Source organism: Galleria mellonella, unplaced genomic scaffold (assembly GCF_026898425.1).
Source record: "Galleria mellonella isolate WM207_F2 unplaced genomic scaffold, CSIRO_AGI_GalMel_v1 utg139, whole genome shotgun sequence".
Taxonomy (NCBI): Eukaryota; Metazoa; Arthropoda; class Insecta; order Lepidoptera; family Pyralidae; genus Galleria; species Galleria mellonella.
Window position 1 is genome coordinate 1,767,060 of NW_026441995.1, and position 23,606 is coordinate 1,790,665.

Consider the following 23,606-nt stretch of genomic DNA (forward strand, 5'->3'; position numbering starts at 1 on the left):
CTGCAGAATGCAGCCACGAGATCTTAGACTATTAGGTACTTTTTTGATTGAGATGTTGTAATACACTAATATCGCAGCCCACTGCTGTGTACACTATAAATATTGAACTAAAGTTATTGCTATTTATTTATTTATTTAACCAAGTAAATATAAACATTAATTATATATCTTTTAAAGGGAATTATAAAATACAGTTTGCATATTTGACAATTAGTTAGTCAGTGTCAGTTTTTTTTAATTCTTTTTGGTCGCTGACCGACATTTAATTTATTTTGCGAAAAATTTGACAGAATTTAAAACTTTAAACTTTACCATAATTTTTATGTTAATAAAACATTTTTTTTAATAATTAAAATTTGATACTCCTCTCGTGAGAACGCGTGTCGAGAGTACTAGATCATTATTAGTGATTAAGTATTAACATAGTTTTTACAAACAACACTTACTAACAAAAATATATCCGAGTTATCTAAAATAAATTAATTTAAATAAAAATTAATAATAGTTTAGATTGATTTTTCTTTGATACTTTACTACTTTATAACGTAAACCAAATTTCATAGTGATTAATTAAACTTTTACTTAATTAAATACTATGAAATTTGATATACCCATATTGTATGGAGCGAAGAAGGATATAGGCTATTTATCCTGCTCAGTAAACTTATTCCAGCCACACGGACAAAGTCGCAGGTAAAGTACAGTCGTACCGTACGGTGTTAAGTTCGCCATATGTTCATAGTTTAACTATGCATTAAAGTGTAAATATATATATAATTTAATGCTAATATAAAATAAAGTGAACTAAATTTGTTATAAAATACAGTTTCAATATTATTCACATCTTCTATTGTAGATACGAGTGTTACTGTATTACCTAATAGATAGCATAATATGGGGAGGTTAGTACCCATTGCTGTCAATATACCCTATCAGGTCAACCTCCACTCGGTTCTGCCTGGAAACCATCGTGCCTAATTTATCGTTGAATTCGTCACGATGGGCTGGCTGACCTGCTTCATCCTCACCTATCATCCCTCACTGGTGCCCCTCCAGTGTAAACTGATAGCGCAGGCGGGGTTACCATTCCATTATCATCCATTAAAAAAAATAGATAGCAACTGTCCAGTGAATTTTTGGCACCAATCACCAATCACTCAGCAATTCCATTTATGGAAAACAATCGAAAAAAGCAGAGATATGTACGAACAAATGGATTCAATCAATCCGCTGGCAAACCGCCATGGATTATGTAGCTATCAAAGTAAATGCTTGTCTATATGAGTATATATATATTTTTTTATTCGACTTAGAATGGCAAACAAGCTGACGGCCCACCTGATGGAAAGTGGTAACCGTCGCCTATAGACATGAGCAGTACCATGGACATAACAGTACACACACATACTGTTTCGCCCATGATACCTCCCATGCGTTGCCATTCCTGAGGACTCAGGTGTTATTCCTCTGTACCCAGTAAATTCACGCCATACCCACCCTTCAAACCGAAACACAGCCATGCAAACACAACTGCTTCACGGTTGGAACACGAATGGGACAGAGGTACCCAAGCAATCGACTTTTGTACAAAGTCTCCCTCTGCTAAGAGGCTACTAACGGAGTACGAGCGATAGGCAGCAGCGTCCCTCTTAAAACATCCCCAAAGCCTAAATGCGGATGCCAATCGTGGTAATCCCTCTAGGAGGAGCCTTAAGTTCAGTAGTGGACAGTTAGAAGCTGTGTGACGAAAAATTAAATCCCTCCTCTTTATAATATTAGTTTAGCTATCTAGCTAGTTAGTTTAATTCACAATTATATTAATTACATAGTTACAAATTATGTAACAGAGTGATATTTTCGTTTAACATCATTATCGCAATTACCAGTTTGCGGCCGCCCCTTTGTTCTCTTGACGACTCTGTAAATAGATTAACAGCCATTACTAATTAGAGAAATACCTTAGAATATCGAATTCCAATAAACATTTGCCATGTACGTGTAATATAATATTATATTACTAAGAGAATGTATAACAATGTACTCGTGTATAATGTGAGAGATTCTGAATAAGTTTATACGTTAGTTCTTCAAACATGAACTAATAATAATCAATACTAAACGGAGGACCTATTATCAAAATTTTTTTGGTATTTCGAGACCGTTCGGAATATAAATTTAATGTTCAAATTAGATAATCAATGTTGTTTAAAAATATCTAATTTCAATAAATATTCACGATGTACGAGTAATATAATATTATATTACTAAGAGAATATATAACAATGTACTCGTGTATAATGTGGGAGATTCTGAATAAGTTTATACGTTAGTTCTTCAAACATGAACTAATAATAATCAATACTACCTACTATCAAAATTTTTTTGGTATTTCGAGACCGTTCGGAATATAAATTTGGTGTTAAAATTAGATTATAATCAATGTTGTTTAAAAATATCTAATTTCAATAAATATTCACAATGTACGAGTAATATAAAATTATATTACTTAGAGAATGTATAACAATGTACTCGTGTATAATGTGAGAGATACTAAATAAATTTATATGGTCGTTACTCAATCGTGATTCAACGTCCTAACGAAGGACTATGAAACGTTTTCGAAATTTCGGGGTTGTTTAGAACACACGTAAAATCAAATAATAAATGCTGTTTAAATAATAAAATATTGATCTGTTGGTCGAAATTTAACGTTGCATTCGTCATACCATTTCTATGGTATGACGAATGCAACGAATTTAAATTTAAACGAATTAAATTTCATTTACTATTTATCGTACTACATAGTACGAAGCGCGACATTGGATTCATAACTTCGGAATTCCATTTCATGGTAGACCCTCTGGTCTTTGCTAATATTATAAACTAACGTTTACTAACTAGCATAAAAAGTAGCCTGTGTCTTTCTCCATGAATTAATGAATGAGTATACTTTATTTGCATTATACAATATAAGAAATAAGCAAGGCAACTTACAAACACAACGATGCCATATTTAAAAAATTCTGGATAAACTCAAAGTATTATTCTATATTAAATATTTAATTCACGCATACATACAGCTATTAAACAATTATTCTGATATTATACATATTCATTAATTTAATTATATTAACACAAAGGGCTGCAGGGTATACGGGAAATCAGAATTAATTGCTTTAGCGATAAGACCGCCTTTTGTATCAACTGAATTAATTTCTTTTCTTTTTTCCCTTAATAGAAAGAAAAAAGGTTCTGAATTCACAATTCAGAATTGATTGTTACTATTCTATTCTGTTCGCATTCAGTAGGATTTACTATATAATTAATTTCGTATTGGTCTAATACAAATTTTGTTACAACTTTAGTATTTGCAATTAGTTTTTTTTTATTTACTTTGTTTTTATAGTCATCTTAATTCAGCCGAGAGTTATTTTGCACATAACTTCGGAAAGTCTATTCTTTCAGTAAAAAAAAAAAAAATCTAAATCGATTTATAACTGACAGAGTTATGAGTAGAGATGGGCAATCCACCTGGGTGGGTTTAAAGTCTGGTGGGTAAAAACCGGGTGTTTTGGGTTTATTGGGTTTAAACCCCATAAACACCCAAATTTTTGGGTGTTTATGATTTTGTACTTCATCATCGTCATCTCAGCCGCAAGACGTCCACTATACTGGACATAGACAATATTATTATGCAGCCTACAGAATAAAAAACTTTTAATTTGATTTTGAGTTTATTAAGAAAGAGATGAAAGTAAAATGTAAAACTACAGTCAATCACTGTCAGATTCAGAGTTATTACAAGCGATGAATTGTATAGGTTCGATAGGCTCTATTTCGTCTAAACTGTTATGTTCATTTACTTGCTCAATGAAAGCTTCTAAGGTATTTTCTTCATTAAACTGAATGTCCTCGCATTCAGCTTTATGTTTAAGATTCCAGTTATAACAAATGAATGAAATTTTTTCAGTTCTTTCAGTTGTAAGTCGATTTCTTTTGTTATTATGTATGTAGCCTTGGATACTAAAGGAACGCTCAGTGGCTGCCGAAGTACAGGGAGCTGATAGAATACGAATCGCTACTTTGCTTAACTCAGTGGAACCACAAATACCTTTCCACCATATTAGGGGCTCAATGCTATCTAATGAGCTCCATACAAATCCTCTGGCCCAAAAGTTTTCTTTAGCTTTATAACACGCCAAATCTGCCATTACATTTGACAAACTTAAGTGTTGGCTTAAATTGTAGATAAACTCCATACCCTTAAGTTCTTCCTCTTGAGTAAGTTCGACTCCTAGAGTCCTGGGGTCTAGAATATATGCTGCAAAATGTATTGGCCTCATTGCCATATTGCATCTTGAAGATACTGATGTTAGAATCTGCTGTTTGCTTTCTTCGCTCAATGTCGAAATCTCATTTAATGCAAAACGTATCTTAGCTTGTACATCTCTAAATGTAATGTATGTGCGATGCAAACGATTCTGGTCGCTCTCTAAGTAAAATATGCTTTCAGTGACTGGTTCCAAAATACTTATACATTCCCCTGTCTTCGTCCAGAAATCATCACTTAGAATTAAATCTTTAATATCTCTTGAAATTACCACATCTTCTCTAACTGTTAATATTTGCAAAGCTATCTTATTTGCTTTCAAACTTTTTAACGAAGTAACATGACTTCCCCATCTTGTAGCACAAGGCAATTTTAGTGTTTGTGTAGAATCTTCACCCTGCCTTGATTTTATCAACAAGGAACTTAATCGTTGACTCCTTTTAACAGTTTTTATTATATTTATGGCTTGCATAATAAACACAGTTACTTCTTGTATCTTTACAATATCTTGGCACAACAAGTTAAGGATATGTGCACAGCAACCGAGAGGAACAACATGTGGATATTTGAGTTTTGTTAATTCGAATGCCTTTTGTATATTTCTAGCGTTATCGCCAATAAGTACAAGAAACTTATTTGCTCCATACACTTTCATTACTTTTTCAACTTCTTGGCTAAGGTATTCACTAGTGTGAGGATTACTTTCTGTATTCAAACTTTTAACGTATGCAGGTTGAGGTTTTGATATAAGAAAGTTTATTATTCCTTCATTTCTTAAATTAGACCAGCCATCGCACTGAATGTGTAAGTAACTACAAGCATTTAGTTCCTCATTTAACTCAAAACTATTATTATATAAGTATTTTGTCGCTAAAGCTTTACGTGAAGGTATTTTAAATTTTGGTTGCAATTTTTCGAAAAATTGTATCCATAAAGGATGTTGCACCATCGATAATGGCGTCCCTGTTACAAATATAGCTCTCGCTAATTCTGTTTTTATATGATCATCGGTGTCTTGAAACTCAGCATTTATTGTAGTGTTAGCAGACGACGAGGGGCTTATAAAAGAATCATTTGTCTCTATCTCTGACAGTCCAGACATTTTGGTTTTGGACGAGCTATCTTTTATAAGTTTCATAGAGTCTTTTAATGTTTCTGGAGATTTTGGACAAGTGATAAGATGTTGAAGCATTTTGGCAGCATTACTGAATTTGTAGACCTTATTACAAAGCTTGCAAGAAACAGACTTGTTTGGTAAAGTACGGTAGTGCTCCCATATGCGTAAATCTTTAGGTCTCCCCATTGAACCTAAAAAAATGAACGATGATTAGTTGGTCTGACGAAAATTCAACAATAGAGTGCCTATTTTTTTACAATGATTATTTCTTGTTATTTACAATAAATTTATTAAAAAAATAATAAAATAAATACAAAAAACCTTTGTAAAATTACATCTCCTCGGAGGATTAAACGCAGACGCTAGTTTATTATCGTATTGTTCTGTATTTTTCTCAGCAACTTCTTTAATTCGATTAGGTACTTACGCATATTATGTTAAAAATAAATATCTAGTACACATCTTAGGCTATCCACCATTATTATCCAATGACGACTCTCAGCTAACTATGCACTATCATCCAAAATAAACGTGTATGGAAAATTTTATCCCAGTCGGTTGAGGATTGAGGATAATTGCATCAACATACGAACATACCTACATACTTTTATTTACATAACGCAAGCTAAATAAAAGCTTGTAATAATACATCTAATTTTAAGTTAAAATTGTTAAGTGATCATGATATAATTGTATCATTCAAAAATCCACTTACCTTTAATTATTTCTTGTTAAGTATAAATATTATTTCAAATCTGCTCCCTTAATATGCACTTTTTTACTGCTTTTCCTACCTAACACGTTACCAGGAAGTCACGTTACCAGAGTCAGAGTAATAGTGAACACGTTTGACAGTGATTGTCGTCGCCTCATATTCAGCGTCGACGAATAGGGGAATCCCCAGTCATAATGTATTGCATGCGTGGCGGTCTTACTTCAAATCCATAAACAAAGAGATAATTACAGAACTCGATACTAGATGGCGCTGTTTTTGTTTGAAGAAAGTTTGCGGGCTAAAATACATAGAATTTCATCAATGACTTCCACAAAGAACAACATTTCTGTTTTTTCTAAGTCCGTATCTCTTCCGTATATTTCATAAGATATAAGCTTGGGCTACATTGTTATGCAACGTGATTTTGTCGCTGTCTTGCTAGCAGGGTTGACAGATATACGATTTAAATCGTACTCATACTATTATTTGTCTATTTTTTAATGTACGATCGTAAAGATTATGATCGTAATTCGCACAAAAACATACGACTTTTTGGTTACCTGGCAACATTTTTATTATGAAACGAACATGCTCACATCATCAGTCACATGCAACAATTTATTGGGGATTTCCCCTTCACATCTGGCAGTCCTGCTTGCTAGAATATAGGTAAGTCAGCCACAGTTACTGACGATCGATATTTAAAGGGTATTGTTTTTGTGCTAAATATTTCATAAAAACGTTATTTAATACTTTGTGGATTATTAATTTAGTTGATAATCACTGGAAGTAAAATGGATGCTAATTTGAGAGATCAAGATCTTCGTATAAAACAGTTAATAAAAGAAAATCTACGTAAGTACTCTTTTTATACCTAGGTAGGTAAGGTATAATAAACACAAAAGGTACTTAGATCGCGTGTGTTCGAAGCATTTATTCTAATAAATTTAATTTAAAATTGTAGAAAGAAAAAAATGTCTGCCAAGCCGTAGCCGAAGCCGATCTCCAAATATATTTGGCGATAGTGAGACCCAGTGTCCAGATGATTTACCCAGCGTCGTCGCAACAAAGAAAAAAACGAGTATAAAGTAAAAGAAAATTTACTGAAAGAAGAAACAAACTGTTCTAAATGCTTAATTTATGGAGAAGAGGATAAAAGAAATGAGTATTTCGGACTGTTAGTGGCTCAAGAATTTAAATATATACGGCCATGTGTGCGAACGAGGTGTTATGAAGAAATTTTAAAGTATCTACGGGAAGCAAAAGGCCAACATGTTGATCAATTGCAACATGAAAACACTGAAAATTAATTACTTTCATTTTATTATATATAGATTTTTAAAATTTCCTGAAATATTATTAGTTAACGTTTTATTTAATATTGTAGAATTGATCAATACAATTTATAAAAATAATTTATTGGTATTACTTACATATTTTCAAAAAAATACGTAAAAACCTATTTTTTTGGGTGATTATGGGAGTTTATGGGTGTTTATTGGGTTTTTACCAAAGCACCGGGTTTAAACCCGGTGCTTTGCCCATCTGTAGTTATGAGGTAACAAACATAAAAGAGGTATTGAGTACCTCTTTCTTTTGAAGTTGGTTGAAAAAACCCGATTTCAATTGTGATAAAGGCATATATATATATATATATATATATATATATATATATATATATATATATATATATATATATATATATTTAAAATCTAAACTACTAAAACTTTACTTTACCAGTGGAAGACTTTGTACAAAAGTTGTTTGCTTGGGTACCTCTGTCCCATTCGTGTTTCAACCGTAAAGCAGTCGTAAAGCAGTTCGCATGGCTGTATTTCGGTTTGAAGGATATAGCAGTGAATTTACAGGGTACAGAGGAATAACACCTGAGTCCTCAGGAATGGCAACACATGGGGGGTATCATGAGCGAAACAGTATACTCTGTTATGTCCATAGTACTGCTCATGTCTATAGGCGACGGTTACCACTTTCCATCAGGTGGGCCGTCAGCTTGTTTGCCATTCTAAGTTGTATAAAAAAAAATTACTAAACATATTTTGATAAAATTTCTATGTGACCAGTCTGTAAGTATATCCTTTCAGATAAAAAAAGACTTCCAAATCAGTCCATAACCGATGCAGTTATGAGGTAACAAATATAAAAAAAATACAACCCAATTGAGTACTTCCTTTTTTTTGAAGTCGACTGAAAAACACACCAATCTATTGGATTTCTCTAAACGAAATTGTATTTCTTTTGAAAGTTCCAATTTTAAATGGAAAATTTCAATGGTTCCTATATTTAATTTTCCGGAATGGCCAATAAATTATGCTCTCGAAATTGATTTATGGAATACGTATGGAGGTGGACTCGTTTGATAGTGTTATTGGTAATATAACTTTTCATATTTCGTGATAAAATCAAGGTAAAACATTAATTTAATTTGTGCTCTGGCCTTTGTAGTTAATTTAACTAGAAAAGCCACTTCAAGTATCATGAGTCATAATTATTTTTTTGTATACAACTTAGAATGGCAAACAAACTGACGGTCCACCTGATGGAAAGTGATAACCGTCGCCTATAGACATGAGCAGTACCGTGGACATAACAGAGTATACTGTTTCGCCCATGATATCCCCCGCGCGTTGCCATTCCTGAGGACTTAGGTGTTATTCCTCCGTACCTTGTAAATTCACGCCATATCTCACCCTTCAAACCGAAACATAGCCATGCAAACACAACTGCTTCACGGTTGAAAGACGAATGGGACAGAGGTACCCAAGCAATCGACTTTTGTACTATTTTGTATTATTTATTTATTTATTATTGCATTCCATATTTATGGTTGGTAAATATTGAAACAGGTCTAATTACGAACCCTGTTGGAAGGGTTGCCAGATGCAAATTTGTATTTTTAGCCGAACATCAATTATTTTTCCTCCAAACGAAATTCAAATAATGTTTATTTGAATAGACTTGATTACAAAGACTTTTTATAAGTCATTTTTTATGAATTCATTGCAGTTTAAAAAAAGGGCTTTTCCTTCTGTTTGTTGTATGCCGTGTGCTCTCAGCATAGAATGGTCCACCCGTTGCTTTCCCGTGGGGTTTATAAGAATGTGACTAAGGGACCATAATGGTCGAGGGATGGGCAGCAGTGTCCCTTTTTAAACATTACCAAAAGACCAAACTGCGGTTTCCAAACCATCTGCTAAGAATGGCAACTACTGACAAAATCCCTCTAATCCACTATAGAGAACATAGGGAACATAGGCTATGTGCAACAGTGGATAAATAAAGGCCGAGAATGGTAACAATTTACATAACTCCCTTCCTACATACAAGAGAGTCTTTCTACCGACTGTTTCAAGAAAAAGTTGAAATTAAATTTCCTTTTCCTCGGTGTGCATTTTTTTTAACTACAAACTATTGGGTTGGCTGGAAGAGATCTCTTTCTGAAATGCGTCCATCTTCGCTCACAATATTTATAAATGCCTTATCTTATATAATTTACAAGTGTAATAAAAAATATACATATAAAATTTAACTTACCTCTCTAAAAGCATTATTATAGTTGCTAAAAAGTAACCAATAGCAAGTAACAAGAAGGCAGGAGAGGCACCACCTAACGCCAGAGCCCTAGGCGAACTGCCTTCACATTTTGGTACTAAAACATTTGTACGTCGTTGTATACATGAAATGATTCCGCGCTCTGACAGTCGAGCTACACTGAAATCATTGTCATCACTTGATTCACAATTATTGAGTATTTAGGACTATTTTACAGGAGGACCTGGCCTCTTAATAATTACAGTGTGCCCCACAAAAAGAACTACACTTTAAAAATGACAAAACCCGTTATTTTAATTTAAAAACTAAACTACTGTAACGATTTTGATAAAATTTCAATGGGAACAATCTGTGTGTTCTTTCAGATAAATAATGAATTTGCCAAATCGCCAAAAGGAGTTATGAGGTAAGAAACATAAAAAAAGAGAACTTTCTTTTTGTATTTGGTTGAAAAAAGGCCCATATGTGCTCTCAGACATGTTTTAGGCCATAGCTGAAAGTTATGCTCCTAATCCTGGGATGAACACCAAATAATTCTAAAGTGGACAAATTGAACGGAACAAGTTAATGATCAGTATAAGTATACACAAATTATAATAATAACTAGTAGGCCTGGATAATATGGACACTGATGCAATATCTAATATATTAGTGAAACCTGAACTTAAGATCTTTGTTCTCAGGAATAGAGGGTATAATGTGTGTCACAGTGTATTCTACAATGTTATCTTTTTTCAGTAGGTTTATCACTTTAAGTGGTATTTATATAATAAGAATTTTAGTTTCAGATAACTAGGTTTTAAAGGTTAGATTAAAATAATAATACCTCCAAACGAAGAATTCTTTAAACGGACTGTCCTTTTGTACGCATGCGTACAAGTTAGTTTTTTCCATAGACTGCAAAGAGCCAAGTTCACACAATTCTGCTTGAGTAAAAGACCTGGAGATTAGTTTATTTGCAGTATCCATATCGGTGTGGTAAGCGTAACCTGATCGAATAAAGAATTTGAATTATCAACTCTAATACACAAATTTATAAGATTCATTATAGGGTTATTATAAACTTACCTCCTGATTTGACCATCGCAATTCCTTTTTCGACAGGTTCGAACAGTGGGGCACCTTTTTTCTTATTGAACACTTTCTTCTGTCGCAATTGATTCTCCACTTTTTGGTTTCTGCTGTTATAATAATAATTGGGTACCTGAAATTATGAAATATCTTCTTCCAGATCTTGCACAATAGTTGTCTGCATGGACATTTCTGTTGCTTATGTGGTTGTGTAACTAAAAAATTATATTAGTATGGCTATGTTTTAATTTAAAGGAAGTTAAGGTCACATAAGGATATCAGTGAACTTTAAAAAAAATACAGAGATGTAAATGCTACATCATATATCATACACTTTAGAGTGTGTTTTGTGAAGCCTAACATGTTGGTCTTATTATACAGCATGTATTGTTTATAGTTATTCATTAGAGAGTTTCAGAGATTCTTGAATAGTGCCACATAATAACACCAATAATCCATTTCTCAAGTTACGATATCCTATTTGAGTATTATTACGAATAAGGCAAAGAAAATTGACGGGGTAATCCGGAATGCCGAGATCCGAGCTAAATCAAAAATGTTCGTTTGCTAAACTGGCCCGACTGGCCAATCTAATAACTATTATATTCTACATTTTCCCGCAGGTTCTTGTTACCGTGGATATGCCTCCTATCTTAGAACCTTCTAGTTTGATGTGTGGTGACGGCAACAGACCCGACGGGATGTCCATGGGATCTTGGAGCATGAGACGTTCACTTGTATGGTACCTCACCTGCATCAATATGCTGGCGCCGTTTCTCCTTCCAAAAACATGTATAAGAGCTGGTACCGACGTAACACACCAGGAGACTTAAGCGCCGAAAATATTTATCCCTTAGAAATGGATATATATTTGCGGCGTTTGGAGTTAACACTCTGGGCCCTTGGGACTCCGAGGACATGAGTGTCTTTAAGGAGACATCACAGCCAGCAGGTAGAAACTTCTAGCGAGCAAAAGGCTGGCCTATATTTTAACCTACGTATCTCTATAGCAATTCAGCGTTAAAATACGGCAAGCCTCCTAGATACCCTAGTTGGAATTGATTTAATAGAAATCATTTACTTGCAATTAATGTTTTAAATTTTTCCTTTCACTGACATATTTCGTCATTTTATTCTAAACGGTACCTGCAACCAAGATCTCGTGTATCCAATATCTTCAAAAATCAGTTCTAAGGGACTGTCTAATAGCTCCTCCAGCGAAGTAATAGAAGGTGGCGGTCCATTAAGCAACCAGCTGACCACACTGCTGGTGTAATAGTTATAGATGAGAACGCAGAAAATCCCCGTTATGAAGATTGTCATTTCGCGAGCTAAAAAGAGGGAAAGGATAATATTTAAATATTGATAAAATTCGAAAGGAACCTAATGTGTTTTGTGCATAAATAAGGAAAGTGAAGTGAATAAGCGATAGTAGATTAAATATTTAACTACTTTTGGTTTCAAAATCTTCCTTACCAAGTGATGCTCTTCTTGTTGCAATAAATTCATTATCTTCAAAAACTAAAAAAAAGAATAGTTTAGCATCCACGTTATATTTAAACTTTAATAAACTTACATAATTGTAATAAATAACATACATTGCTGGCAAATTGATGCTATAACTGATAACACAGCATATTGCCTGTATGATGGTCGCTCTTCGAATTTTGCAGCCAACAGCAATACAATTAAGCACAATGTTGCAATAAAGAGTACAGATAACCACGCATTCTGACTTAATGGTGTAAGGAATTGATTCTGGAATTTTCCAACACCACGTGTTGGTATTCTGTAGTAATATCTTATTCTAAAACAACGGAAGAAGAGAAAGTTAACTTATTTATTGGGTAGAAGATAATATCTGGAAATTATGAAAATTTCGTTTAGTTTTTTTTACGCAACTTAGAATTACCATGGGCATAACAGAGTATACTGCGTTATACCCCATGCGTTACCATTCCTGAGGACTCAGGTGTTATTCCTTTATACCCTATTAATTCACTGCTATATCCCATCCTTCAGATCGAAACACAGCCATGCACACACAACTGCTTCACGGTAGAAATACGAATGAAACAGAGGTGCCCAAGCAAACGATTTTGTATAGTCTCTCTCTGGTAGAAGTCTCCCTCTAGTAGTTTGTTAGATCGACAATCATCAAGTAGCCATTTGGCCTATATGGTAATATTCTCCTCTTAAAATATGTATGGCTTGTAGTGATCATGATGACGATAATTGCTATTAACAGTATTTGTCGCGTTCTGCTGAAGGCATTCTTTAAATAAAGGAAAAACAAATTAAAAACGGTCCACTTAAACGAAAACTACATCATTGACAATTAAACCCCCTGTTTGCATCAGTTAACTGGTAAATGGTTAGAATTTCTGATTATTTCAATGCCAAGTTGTTAACTTACTCTATGGACGTCAAAGGAGGATGTATGATGTCTATTCTCGTCAAAGCTTCATGAATAAATCTGATCAACGGAGAAATGTCCTGGGTTCGGAAGTATAGTGAGCTTGCAACTGCCTGTAAACAAATTTCTGGATTATGATTATGGTTGGAAGTACATATTTAAGGTGTCCCTGCTTTTATGCTTTTATGTGTTTATTAATAGATGTTTTCTCTCGTTCGTGATCAGGTTATGAATGTCAGCAGACTACAGCATGAGGTTCTTCAAAAAAGGGGTAAAGAGTTTTTTTCAGAGATGGCAACGCGTGCGTAATGCCCCTAATGTTGCAGGCATATATAGGCTACAGTTAGCGGTTACCATCAGGTGAGCCGTATGCTTGTTTGCAACTTCAGTAGAATAAAAAAAAGATAAAAATAAAGTGGTAATTCCATTTGCGGATTTTGTGGACATTTTACACTGGGGGAATAGATTAGGTTAAGGGGGAAGGTAAACTGGTTGACTGAAAGTGGTAACCGTCGTCTATAGACATGAACAGCACCATGGATATTACAGAATGTACGTGTATCACGGACAACACAGTTATATCCATGGTACTATTCATGTCTATAGGTGACGGTTACCATTTTCCATCAAGTAGGCCATCAGTTTGTTCGCTAAAGTAACTAAGGGAAATTATTGTCGAGAGATGGACAGCAGTGTCCTTCTTAAAAGATCTATAAAAGACCAACTGCAGTGGTCAGTATTGTCAATACTTGCCACGCTTGGCAGGTAGATTCGCAATCGCAGTCAGGCTTTAGAGATGTTTAAAAGGGATGCTGCTGCTCAACCTTTGCCTTCCCTTAGTCGACTCTTACCACACCCACGGGAAAAGATGAGGTGGCCTAATCTACGCCGGGACCATACGGCCAAATATATTACCTTCGAACTGTTCCTGGTGAAATCACCGTACCACCTGTCAGATATTGTGTAAATAAACCTAGAAATAAAATACAATGTTGTTATTAGTTCAGACAGCATTAGATTTGTGTAAGCAGTTTTACGAGACTGAATATTAAATAAACGTGTGTCTAAGCTACTAAGTAAGTGAATGGAATACTTTATATTTAGATTATATACATAGGTAGAGTGGTCTCCATAAACGTGCTTCGAGAAAAACGACTCAACTTTATTCATACAATTTTGATAAATAGTTATGAGTGATACCTTTATAACTTCTACATTTATTTTGTCTTAAATTTTTTGCATCTTTTTAACGCGTAAACACTTATTTTATTCATTAAATAATACGTCAAGATTTACATTTTAGGTGTAAATATATAGAACACTGACAAAAAAAAACGAGTTAACGAGAAACATCAGTCAGAGAGAAACATTGATAAAAAGTTGACACGTTTTTGAGGCTCGATGCTCTATCTATATAATCTAAAACTTTATACTACTTGGAATAGAAAACAAGCCTTTTTGATGGGAAATGAACTGAGCAGAAATGAATAACAAAGAATACTAATAGGATGTTTTGAGGAAACAGACTGACAGCACTATGGGATATGTGGCTTCGTATCTAATAATTTCATTACCTTATTCGAGCTAAAATAAAGTCGTGTAAGTAGATAGATATATAATTTATTTGCATCACTTACAGCACACTAATAACGTTAGCCATTGGTACATATTTAAAGAAATAAAACAAAACATATACAAAAAAACAAAAACAAAAAAAAAGTACATAAAAGAGGTGAAGTACAGTTTTTTTTATAGTTCTACAACGGAATAATTATATTTATATTTTTATTTATATAACTTTATTGACCAAAAGATGGACTTAATGCTGGTAGCACTCTCTACCAGTCAACCTTTGGGATGAACAGTGAATCATGAACACGGTACTTCATTATTGGGATAGGTAAAGTAAATAACAGTTAATAATAATAAATAAATAATATATACATAAATAACATAAAATGATGATTATAATATACATATACAAATATAAAAGAATGTATATATATTTACAACTAGATAAATATATAAAATATAAATAATATAAAAATAAATGAAATACAAAAAATTATAACTGGCTACTACTGTTGTAATAAATTTATAAGGTGAGCATGGACTACCGTTTTTAATATGAATTTACTTGGAATTTAAAAATTATGAAAGAGCATGTATAAACCGAGTGATTTAAAAAAAAAAAACAAATGAACTATTTGTTAACTACCTGAAATTATGTATTTCGGCTATGTCATGTAGAATTCTATTTGTACATGTTATTATAACTGGTATGTTAAGATCAGGTTGCAAATCTGTTAATATTTTAGGATTGAATACTTTTGTAGGTTCTGTCAACTAAAAAGAAAGAAAGTTATCATGAAAATGATATTCACTTTAGCTTTTATTGCAGAATATATCCTTAATTATATCTTGTCAGTATTATTAATATGCGCCGTGTGGTCCTGGCATAGAATGAGTTACCCGTTCCTTTCCCATGGGTGTCATAAGAGGCGATTAAGGGAATTTAATGGTGGAGAGATGAGCAGCAGCGTCCTATTTAAAACGCCACCAAAACCAAACTACGGTTGTCAACCTGCTTGCTAAAGGTAGCAACTACTGGCAAAGTCTCCCCTTATGGAAGAGGCCTATGTTCAGCAGTGGACAGTTAAAGGCTGATATAACGAATATTATAAATCGAAAAGTTTGTAATTATGGATGAATGTTTGTTACTCTTTCATGCAAAAACTACTAAACAGATTTGAATGAAATTTAGTACAAAAGTAGATCATATCCTAAATTAGTACACAGAATAATTTATATACTTATTAACTCACGTGGGCGGAGCCGGGACACATAGCTAGTTTTTAAATACGAAAGCAAATATGTTTATTTGATACTTACCAGAGAGAGACTTTGAACAAAAATCGTTTGCTTGGATATCTCCATCCCATTCGTGTTTCTACCGTGAAGCAGTTGTGTTTGCATGGCTGTGTTTCGATTTGAAGGGTGGGCATTGAATTTACATGGTACAGAGGAATAACACCCGAGTCCTCAGGAATGGCAACGCATGAGAAGTATCACGGACGAAACAGTATACTCTGTTATGTCCACGGTATTGCTCATGTCTGTAGACGACGGTTACCACTTTCTATCAGGTGGGCCGTCAGCTCGTTTGCCATTCTAAGTTGTTAAAAAAAAACTTAGTATATTAATGGCTTAAGCAATCACTTTAAAATTTTGTATACATGTATGGGATGAAGAAAGAGATAAGCAACATTTGATCCTAGTCAGTGAAGATATCCCGGTCACGCGGATGGAGTGGATAAATGCCAGCAAAAATAAAGATTTACAAACCACATTTATTAACTTCAGCGGAGTTCGCTGGAAATCCCATCGACGATAGTATTTGTAGTCATTTATATTTATTTTTAAATTGAATCCTGAAATATTTTTATAACTATAAAAAAAAAAAAATATTATACAGGTTATAGATGTTGGTGACAAAAATAAAAAAAAAGAACTTTATATATGAATGAAGTTAGTAATTATTTTAATACTTGTAAAACTAGATATATATGAGTAACTGTGATTTGTCGGCAAGTATGCGTATTAGTCTACTGGGAATGGCTTATCCAGAGCCAGGGGGCTACAGATATCTTAAACCGCGGGATATCGTTAAGGTAACACAAAGGATCTATGAAATGATGGTATAAGGGCAGGCACAGCTAAAGCTGACCCCATACGCAAATAAAAGATTAGATCTATCTATATTTTTTTTATACAACTTAGAATGGCAAACAAACTGACGGCCCACCTGATGGAAAGTGGTAACCGTCGCCTATAGACATGAGCAGTACCATGGACATAACAGAGTATACTGTTTCGCCCGTAATACCCCCCATACGTTGCCATTCCTGAGGACTCAGATGTTATTCCTCTGTACCCAGTAAATTCACGCCAATCCTTAAAAGTGTAGGCAGAGAGAATCAAATGCCAAAAAATCCTTACTTAACATTGTACATTTATCATTTACATGTAAGAAACATCATTCATACCTGAATCCGAATTCCACGATCCCAGTTCATCAATGACTAAGTCACCGCCTTGTATTTTTCCAAAATTATAAATATCATATAGTTTGTAAGCAGTAGATCCTGAAATATAATTCACCGACTTCAAAAAAGGAAGTGATTCAAATTCGATTGCAATTTCTTTTTTCAATTTGTTATATCTGAATTCCGTCATTCATGAAGCGATAAGCTTTTTTTTTTTTATTTGTATTTTTTTTTATAACTAAAGTGGCAAACAGGACTTAGAGTTTCGTCGTTAGGAGCATTACACGCCTCTTCTGGACTTTAAAGATACCCCTTCATGCTTTTTTTGAGAAATTCAATTTTTTTTTATACAACTTAGAATGGCAAACAAGCTGACGGCCCTCCTGATGGAAAGTGGTAACCGTCGCCTATAGACATGAGCAGTACCATGGACATAACAGAGTATACTGTTTTACCCATGATACCCCCCATGCGTTGCCATTGCTGAGGACTCAGTTGTTATTCCTCTGCACTCTGTAAATTCACGCCATATCCCACCCTTCAAACCGAAACACAGCCATGCAAACACAACTGCTTCACGGTTGAAACACGCATGGGACAGAGGTACTCAAGCAATCGACTTTTGTACAAAGTCTCCCTCTGGTATATATCAACACTGATATATAATATTTTTTCAATTCATATATTAATATGTTAGCAAAAATCTGAGATAGGTATAGCAACACCAAGTGCCTTTCATCAACCTAACCATCTTTTTACAGTTACCAAATTCGCCCCGAGTTTCTTTTGAAGCGTGCGCTTTTCAATGTTTTTCTTACGGTACATGGGTTTTTTCGCTTCGCCGGCCTTTTTACCTGGTTCTTTGTTGATAATCAAGCGGAGATGCGATGAAGCGATTTTTAATCAATAAGTATAGATATTATATCAAAAGGTGCGTGTGTATGTGTGGGTTCATACGTTATTTAAAGCTATGTGTGTCGTTGTACAGTTGAGTTCATAAATTGGATGACGAGGCGGTTGACAATATTACGGTGTGGATAAAGTTTGAATTGTTTTATTTATCTATCATCACGCCAATTTCCTGAGGAGTAGGCAGAGAGACAAATGCGCTTATCTTTATATACATCTCTTGCCTCCCAGACTGGAGTCTGATAGAAGTAGAAAATGTTTGATATGTCAATTATTTATCAATGACAAATTTTACAGTACTAGATTATATATTCGACACAGTTTATGTAGAAAGTATGCAAGCAGGTTGTATCTGAATTTGGTAGGATTATATAGTCCTATGACATTATCTGTACACAAATCAAAAAACCAAAAATAGCAGCTGATGGTGTATCTTTCGTCCACTTTTTACTAATTATATTTGCATAAGAAGAAAGGAGGTAACCATATGATTTACAGTTTATATTTTATCATTGCTTCTACGTAATTCCTTGTTATTATTACATTATTGAAACCTCTAACATTTAAACTTTATGCTATGGTAATAAAGTTCAAATTGATTTTTAAGTATTATTACGAATCGTTTTTTTTTTTGGGAGTATAGAAAAGTGTTGTTTTTAGTCTTTTTCAGGATTTTTTTTAATTTTCTCTCCGTAAGGACCATCCTCGTACTTCGAGGAATATTCTATGAAAAGAAATAGCGAAATCGGTTCATCTGTTCTCGAGATTTGCGCTTAGCAACCTATTCAGCGATTCATTTTTGTATTATAGAAGACAGATATTACCTATAGTGCTAGTAGACAGTACAATATCAGCGTCTACACTTAAATTTAGATGATTAAAAATCTCGATGACGCCACTGACTGTTTCGTTTCTTTTTAAACCAGAATTCAAAATGGTGACGTTTCTATGACCAATCACAAGCCACTTGTGTCGTGAATCGAAATACATGTTTTCGGATGCCTGAAAAATAATACTTTATTAAGTTTACGAGTTAAATTTTTTATGTAGAACAAATTAAATCTAGTTATAGTTGATAATCTTATAAAGCCGTATGGTCCTGACATAGAATAACACCTCTTTCTTTCCTAAAGGTTTCGTAAGAGGAGTAGCCTCTTGCATTATATATATTTAAAAAAAATTCAAAAATATAAAGAGATTTTTTAGGTTAAAAAATAAATAAAATTAATATTACAACATGTTTTTGTTAGCCGTGTGGTCCGTGTTTCCTTTTTATATTAAATAAAAAATGAAAAACTTTATCTACTTACCTTTTTAAAATACTAATTTATCTGTCTACCTATCTACTATATATATGTTTACTGAGGTCAGAAGAGAAAAAATATTAGGACACTTGATACGACACGATGAACTTATGAACATTATAATAGAAGGTAAGATAGAAGGAAGAAGGGGAAGAGGGAGACCAGGGCACAGTACGATAGATAGATCAAGAAAAAAGTTATTGTCGTGTCGTATCAAGAGGTGAAGAGACTCGCTGAAAATCGTAGTGAGTGGCAAGAGCTCCACCGACAAGAGCGCAGCTCCTAAATAGGAAATGTAAAATGATAATATTTACCCATACGAAGCGCGGACGGATGTTTAGTATTTATTGATAAATGCATTAAGAATATAATTCATAAGTGCAACAAAGAAAATATATTAGTTATAAAAGATTTTCAAATTAATGTAACTTACATAAATAAGAATATTTTCGTAGAGTCTACAGCACGCGTTTATCAGCACACCGTTTGACGTTAATTTTCGTTCTAAGCAAATATCTACGAGGGCGTAATCATTCAATATTTTATCTATTTCTACTTTAAACACTGATATCGACTGTGAATTGGCATATTTCGTAAATCTGTTGGTCCCTGGAATAGAAAGTTTTTAATTAATAATACTAGTACCAGATCTTTCAGAGGGAGATTTTGTGCAAAAGTCGTTTGCTTGGATACCTTTGTCTCATTCGTGTTTCTACCGTGAAGCAGTTGTGTTTGCGTGGCTGTATTTTGATTTGAAGAGTGGGATATGGCAGTGAATTTACAGTGTACAGAGGCATAACACGTTACTCCTCAGGAATGGCAACGCATGGAGGGCATAATGGGCGAAACAGTATACTCTGTTATGTCCATGGCACTATTTATGTCTATAGGCGATGGTTGCCACCTTCCATTAGGTGGGCTGTCAGCTTGTTTGCCATATCTATCTATCTCAAGGCTTCGTTTGATTTATTTGGGGGAGGAATTGTTGGAAATGTGAACTACCAGCCCCATCACTAGCGATATACCCTATCAGGTTAACTTCCACTTTGTCCCTCTTGAAAACCATCGTGCTGAATTCCAGGTATATACATCACGATGAACTAATTGACCTGCCATTTCATTCTCACCCATCATCTTTCACTGGAGCTCCTTCTCGGCTCAGTTACTTGAGAGAAATAGATTCGAACCGTGTAAGATCAAGCTGTAAGTAGATTACATTTTTAAAATTTAAATGTAAAAGGATTAGTGTAAAAAAATTATTTTCAAATCTTACATGTATTGCCACTATCACATGTCAGCAGGCATATAGCGTTAATATGTCTAGTTTTCATATAATTTATAGAGAAATCTATATCAATTTGGTTGAGACATGAAATAAATGGTATAAACAGCCAATATAATCCGATTGTAAACTTCATAGTAGTAAGCACGATTAATGCGAACTGACTGCAGCAAGCTTGCACAAATCTCTTATATTTTGTTGTAAAACTACAGTGATGTATGGTCAGATACTTAATTCTGATTTATGTTATTTTTTATGTAACTTAAAATGGCAAATAAGCTGACGGCCCATTTCATAGAAGTTTGGTGTCTTTGGTGTCGTGCATGCGTTGTCATTCCTGACAACGGTAGATTTATGCCTCAGTACTATGTAATTTCATTGACATATGGTGGAAAGAGTGAGGTGGGTGGGTCCTATCTCACACCGAAATACCACAATGCAAGCATGATTATTTATATCGGCTTTATTCATATTTTAAATTCGGAGATGGCTGATTAGTTTCGAACTGAATTGGAGTTCTGATATAAATTAAGTGATCATAAAATGATTTATTCTCTGATAAAACATGGGTTCTGTAATTATATAAGCCATTAATCATCTACTGTAAACCATAGTTTTCTCCCATAAGGGAGTTATGCCAGTAATTGCCATGTTTAGCAGGCGAGTTGGCAACCGTAATTTGGCTTTGATCACGTTTTAAGAGGATCGCTGCTGCTCAGCCCTCGACCATTAAATTGCTGTAGTCGCCTCTTACGATACCTATGGGAAACTAAGAGGTAGTCCCCCGTGGGTATCAGAACCACACGGCAGGTTCTATAAATTATAGTTTAATCATAATCGTTGTTAATTATAAGTTGAAATTTACTAATATATTACTTTTAAAAGTTATGTTCATTTATATATTTTTTTTATACAACTTAAAATGGCAAACAAACTGACAGCCCACCTGATGGAAAGTGGTAACCGTCGCCTATAGACATGAGAGTACCATGGACATAACAGAGTATACTGTTTCGCCCATGATACTCCCCATGCGCTACCATTCCTGAGGACTCAGGTGTTATTTCTCTGTACCCAGTCGTCACGTCACATCCCACCCTTCAAACCGAAACACAGCCATGCAAACACAACTGCTTCACGGTTGAAACACGAATGAGACAGAGGTACCCAAGCAATCGACTTTTGTACAAAGTCTCCTTCTGGTAAACATATACATATATAAAATTAATGAACTCACTGTGTTTTTGTCGTTTTCGACAATTGTTTAGATTTCGAAAGACTTTCGAAATCTTCTACAGGGGGGGTTTGACGCTTTGCATCACAGAGTATAGCCTCGCACTGCAGGCCGCAGCTCACATAGACGACAAAAACACAATAATATTATTTTAAAACTTATGTTCATTTATTATTCGATGTCTATATACATATGTAACGAGAATTTAATGAACTTACTGTGTTTTTATCGTATCCGACAATTGTTTCGACTTTGAACGTCTTTCGAAGTCTTTTTCAGGAGGCATTTTACGCTTTGTGTCACAGCGTCTCGTTTCGAACTGTCGAAACAATTGTAAAAAAAAAAAAATACAGGAAGTTCATTAATTTCCCGTTACATATTTATCAATATTTATATATTAGATAGAGTAAGAAACAGTGTGATTAGAGAGAAGTGTAGACTGAAAGACGATATAGTGACAAAAATTGAAAAAGGAATGGTACGTTGGTTTGACCATTTGGAGAGAATGGATGAAAGAAGAATTACAAAACAGATTTATCGAGCAACAATGATTGGAGATGTCGGTAGAGGCCGCTCTAGACGGACGTATGTCGACCAAATAGGCGACGAGCTAAAGAAGGGCCAAATTAAAAGTACCCGTAACTGGCGAGCGTGTATGAAAAGATTGATGTATGGGGAAGAAGGGAAAGAGGTTTGTTTGAATCGAAGCATTTGGCGTTCCATTGTTTCTGTCTACTCTAATGGTAGACAGACGTGACAGATATGTACGTATGTATGTATATTTATCGATGTACTTTTTTTTATATAAAACTTAGAATGGCAAAGAAGCTGACGGCCCACCTGGTGGAAAGTGGTAACCGTCGCCTATAGACATGAGCAGTACCATGAACATAACAGAGTATACTGTTTCGCCCATGATAACCCCTATGCGTTGCTATTCTTGAGGACTCAGTTGTTATTCCTCTATACCCTGTAAATTCATGCCATATCCCACCCTTCAAACCGAAATACAGCCATGCAAACACAACTGCTTTACGGTTGAAACACGAGTGGGACAGAGGTACCAAAGCGAAGCATACTTGTATTTAAGTGATTAATACATAAATAATTCGAGAACATATTCCACAGTTGAAATTTGATGTCATAATTTGTTTTCCCATCCGTACACAGTACTAATTGGTTTGACTGTGTTTGACTGAAGTTCTAATATCATAAATTCTTTGTTCTGTCGCACAGTCGTAATTTTCTTGTCGCGTTCCACGATCCAATGTTTTCATATCACTGCTAAATTGATATTGCAATTTGTCGACGTTTATTGTATTAGGTCTATATTCGATACTTGTTTTGTAATTTCTTTCTATTGCTACACGGAAATAATGTTTCTGTAATAAAAAGCGGATAAGTGCTTCTTGGAAGTTTCCGAGTGCTCATATTTATTACTAGTTTTCTGCCCGCTGCTTCGTGCGTGTGGATTTCAGTAGTAGGAAAATTGGTAAAATTAGTGAAACGAGCATACGGCCCACCTGATGGTAAGCGGTTACCGTAGCCTATGAACGCGTGCAATACCAGAGGTATTACGCGCGCGTTGCCGACCCTGAAGAAACCTCTTTGT

The 23,606-nt window shown here is 34.4% G+C and overlaps 1 protein-coding gene across 1 annotated transcript; it reads right to left on the reverse strand.

Moving 5' to 3' along the window:
* Positions 1–1,426: 1,426 nt before the first annotated feature.
* LOC113509766 (uncharacterized) lies at positions 1,427–20,909 on the reverse strand. Its single transcript, XM_052903518.1, has 15 exons — positions 20,752–20,909; positions 19,912–20,087; positions 18,999–19,176; positions 17,266–17,364; positions 16,565–16,650; positions 15,438–15,565; positions 14,135–14,192; positions 13,220–13,332; positions 12,402–12,610; positions 12,280–12,324; positions 11,950–12,134; positions 10,801–10,936; positions 10,559–10,721; positions 9,715–9,891; positions 1,427–1,918 (listed from the first exon to the last, which is right to left on the reverse strand). Exons 1-15 carry the CDS (start codon positions 20,894–20,896, stop codon positions 1,837–1,839), a joined length of 1,980 nt encoding a protein of 659 aa, XP_052759478.1. The 5' UTR covers positions 20,897–20,909; the 3' UTR covers positions 1,427–1,836.
* Between the last annotated feature and the right edge of the window lie 2,697 nt (positions 20,910–23,606).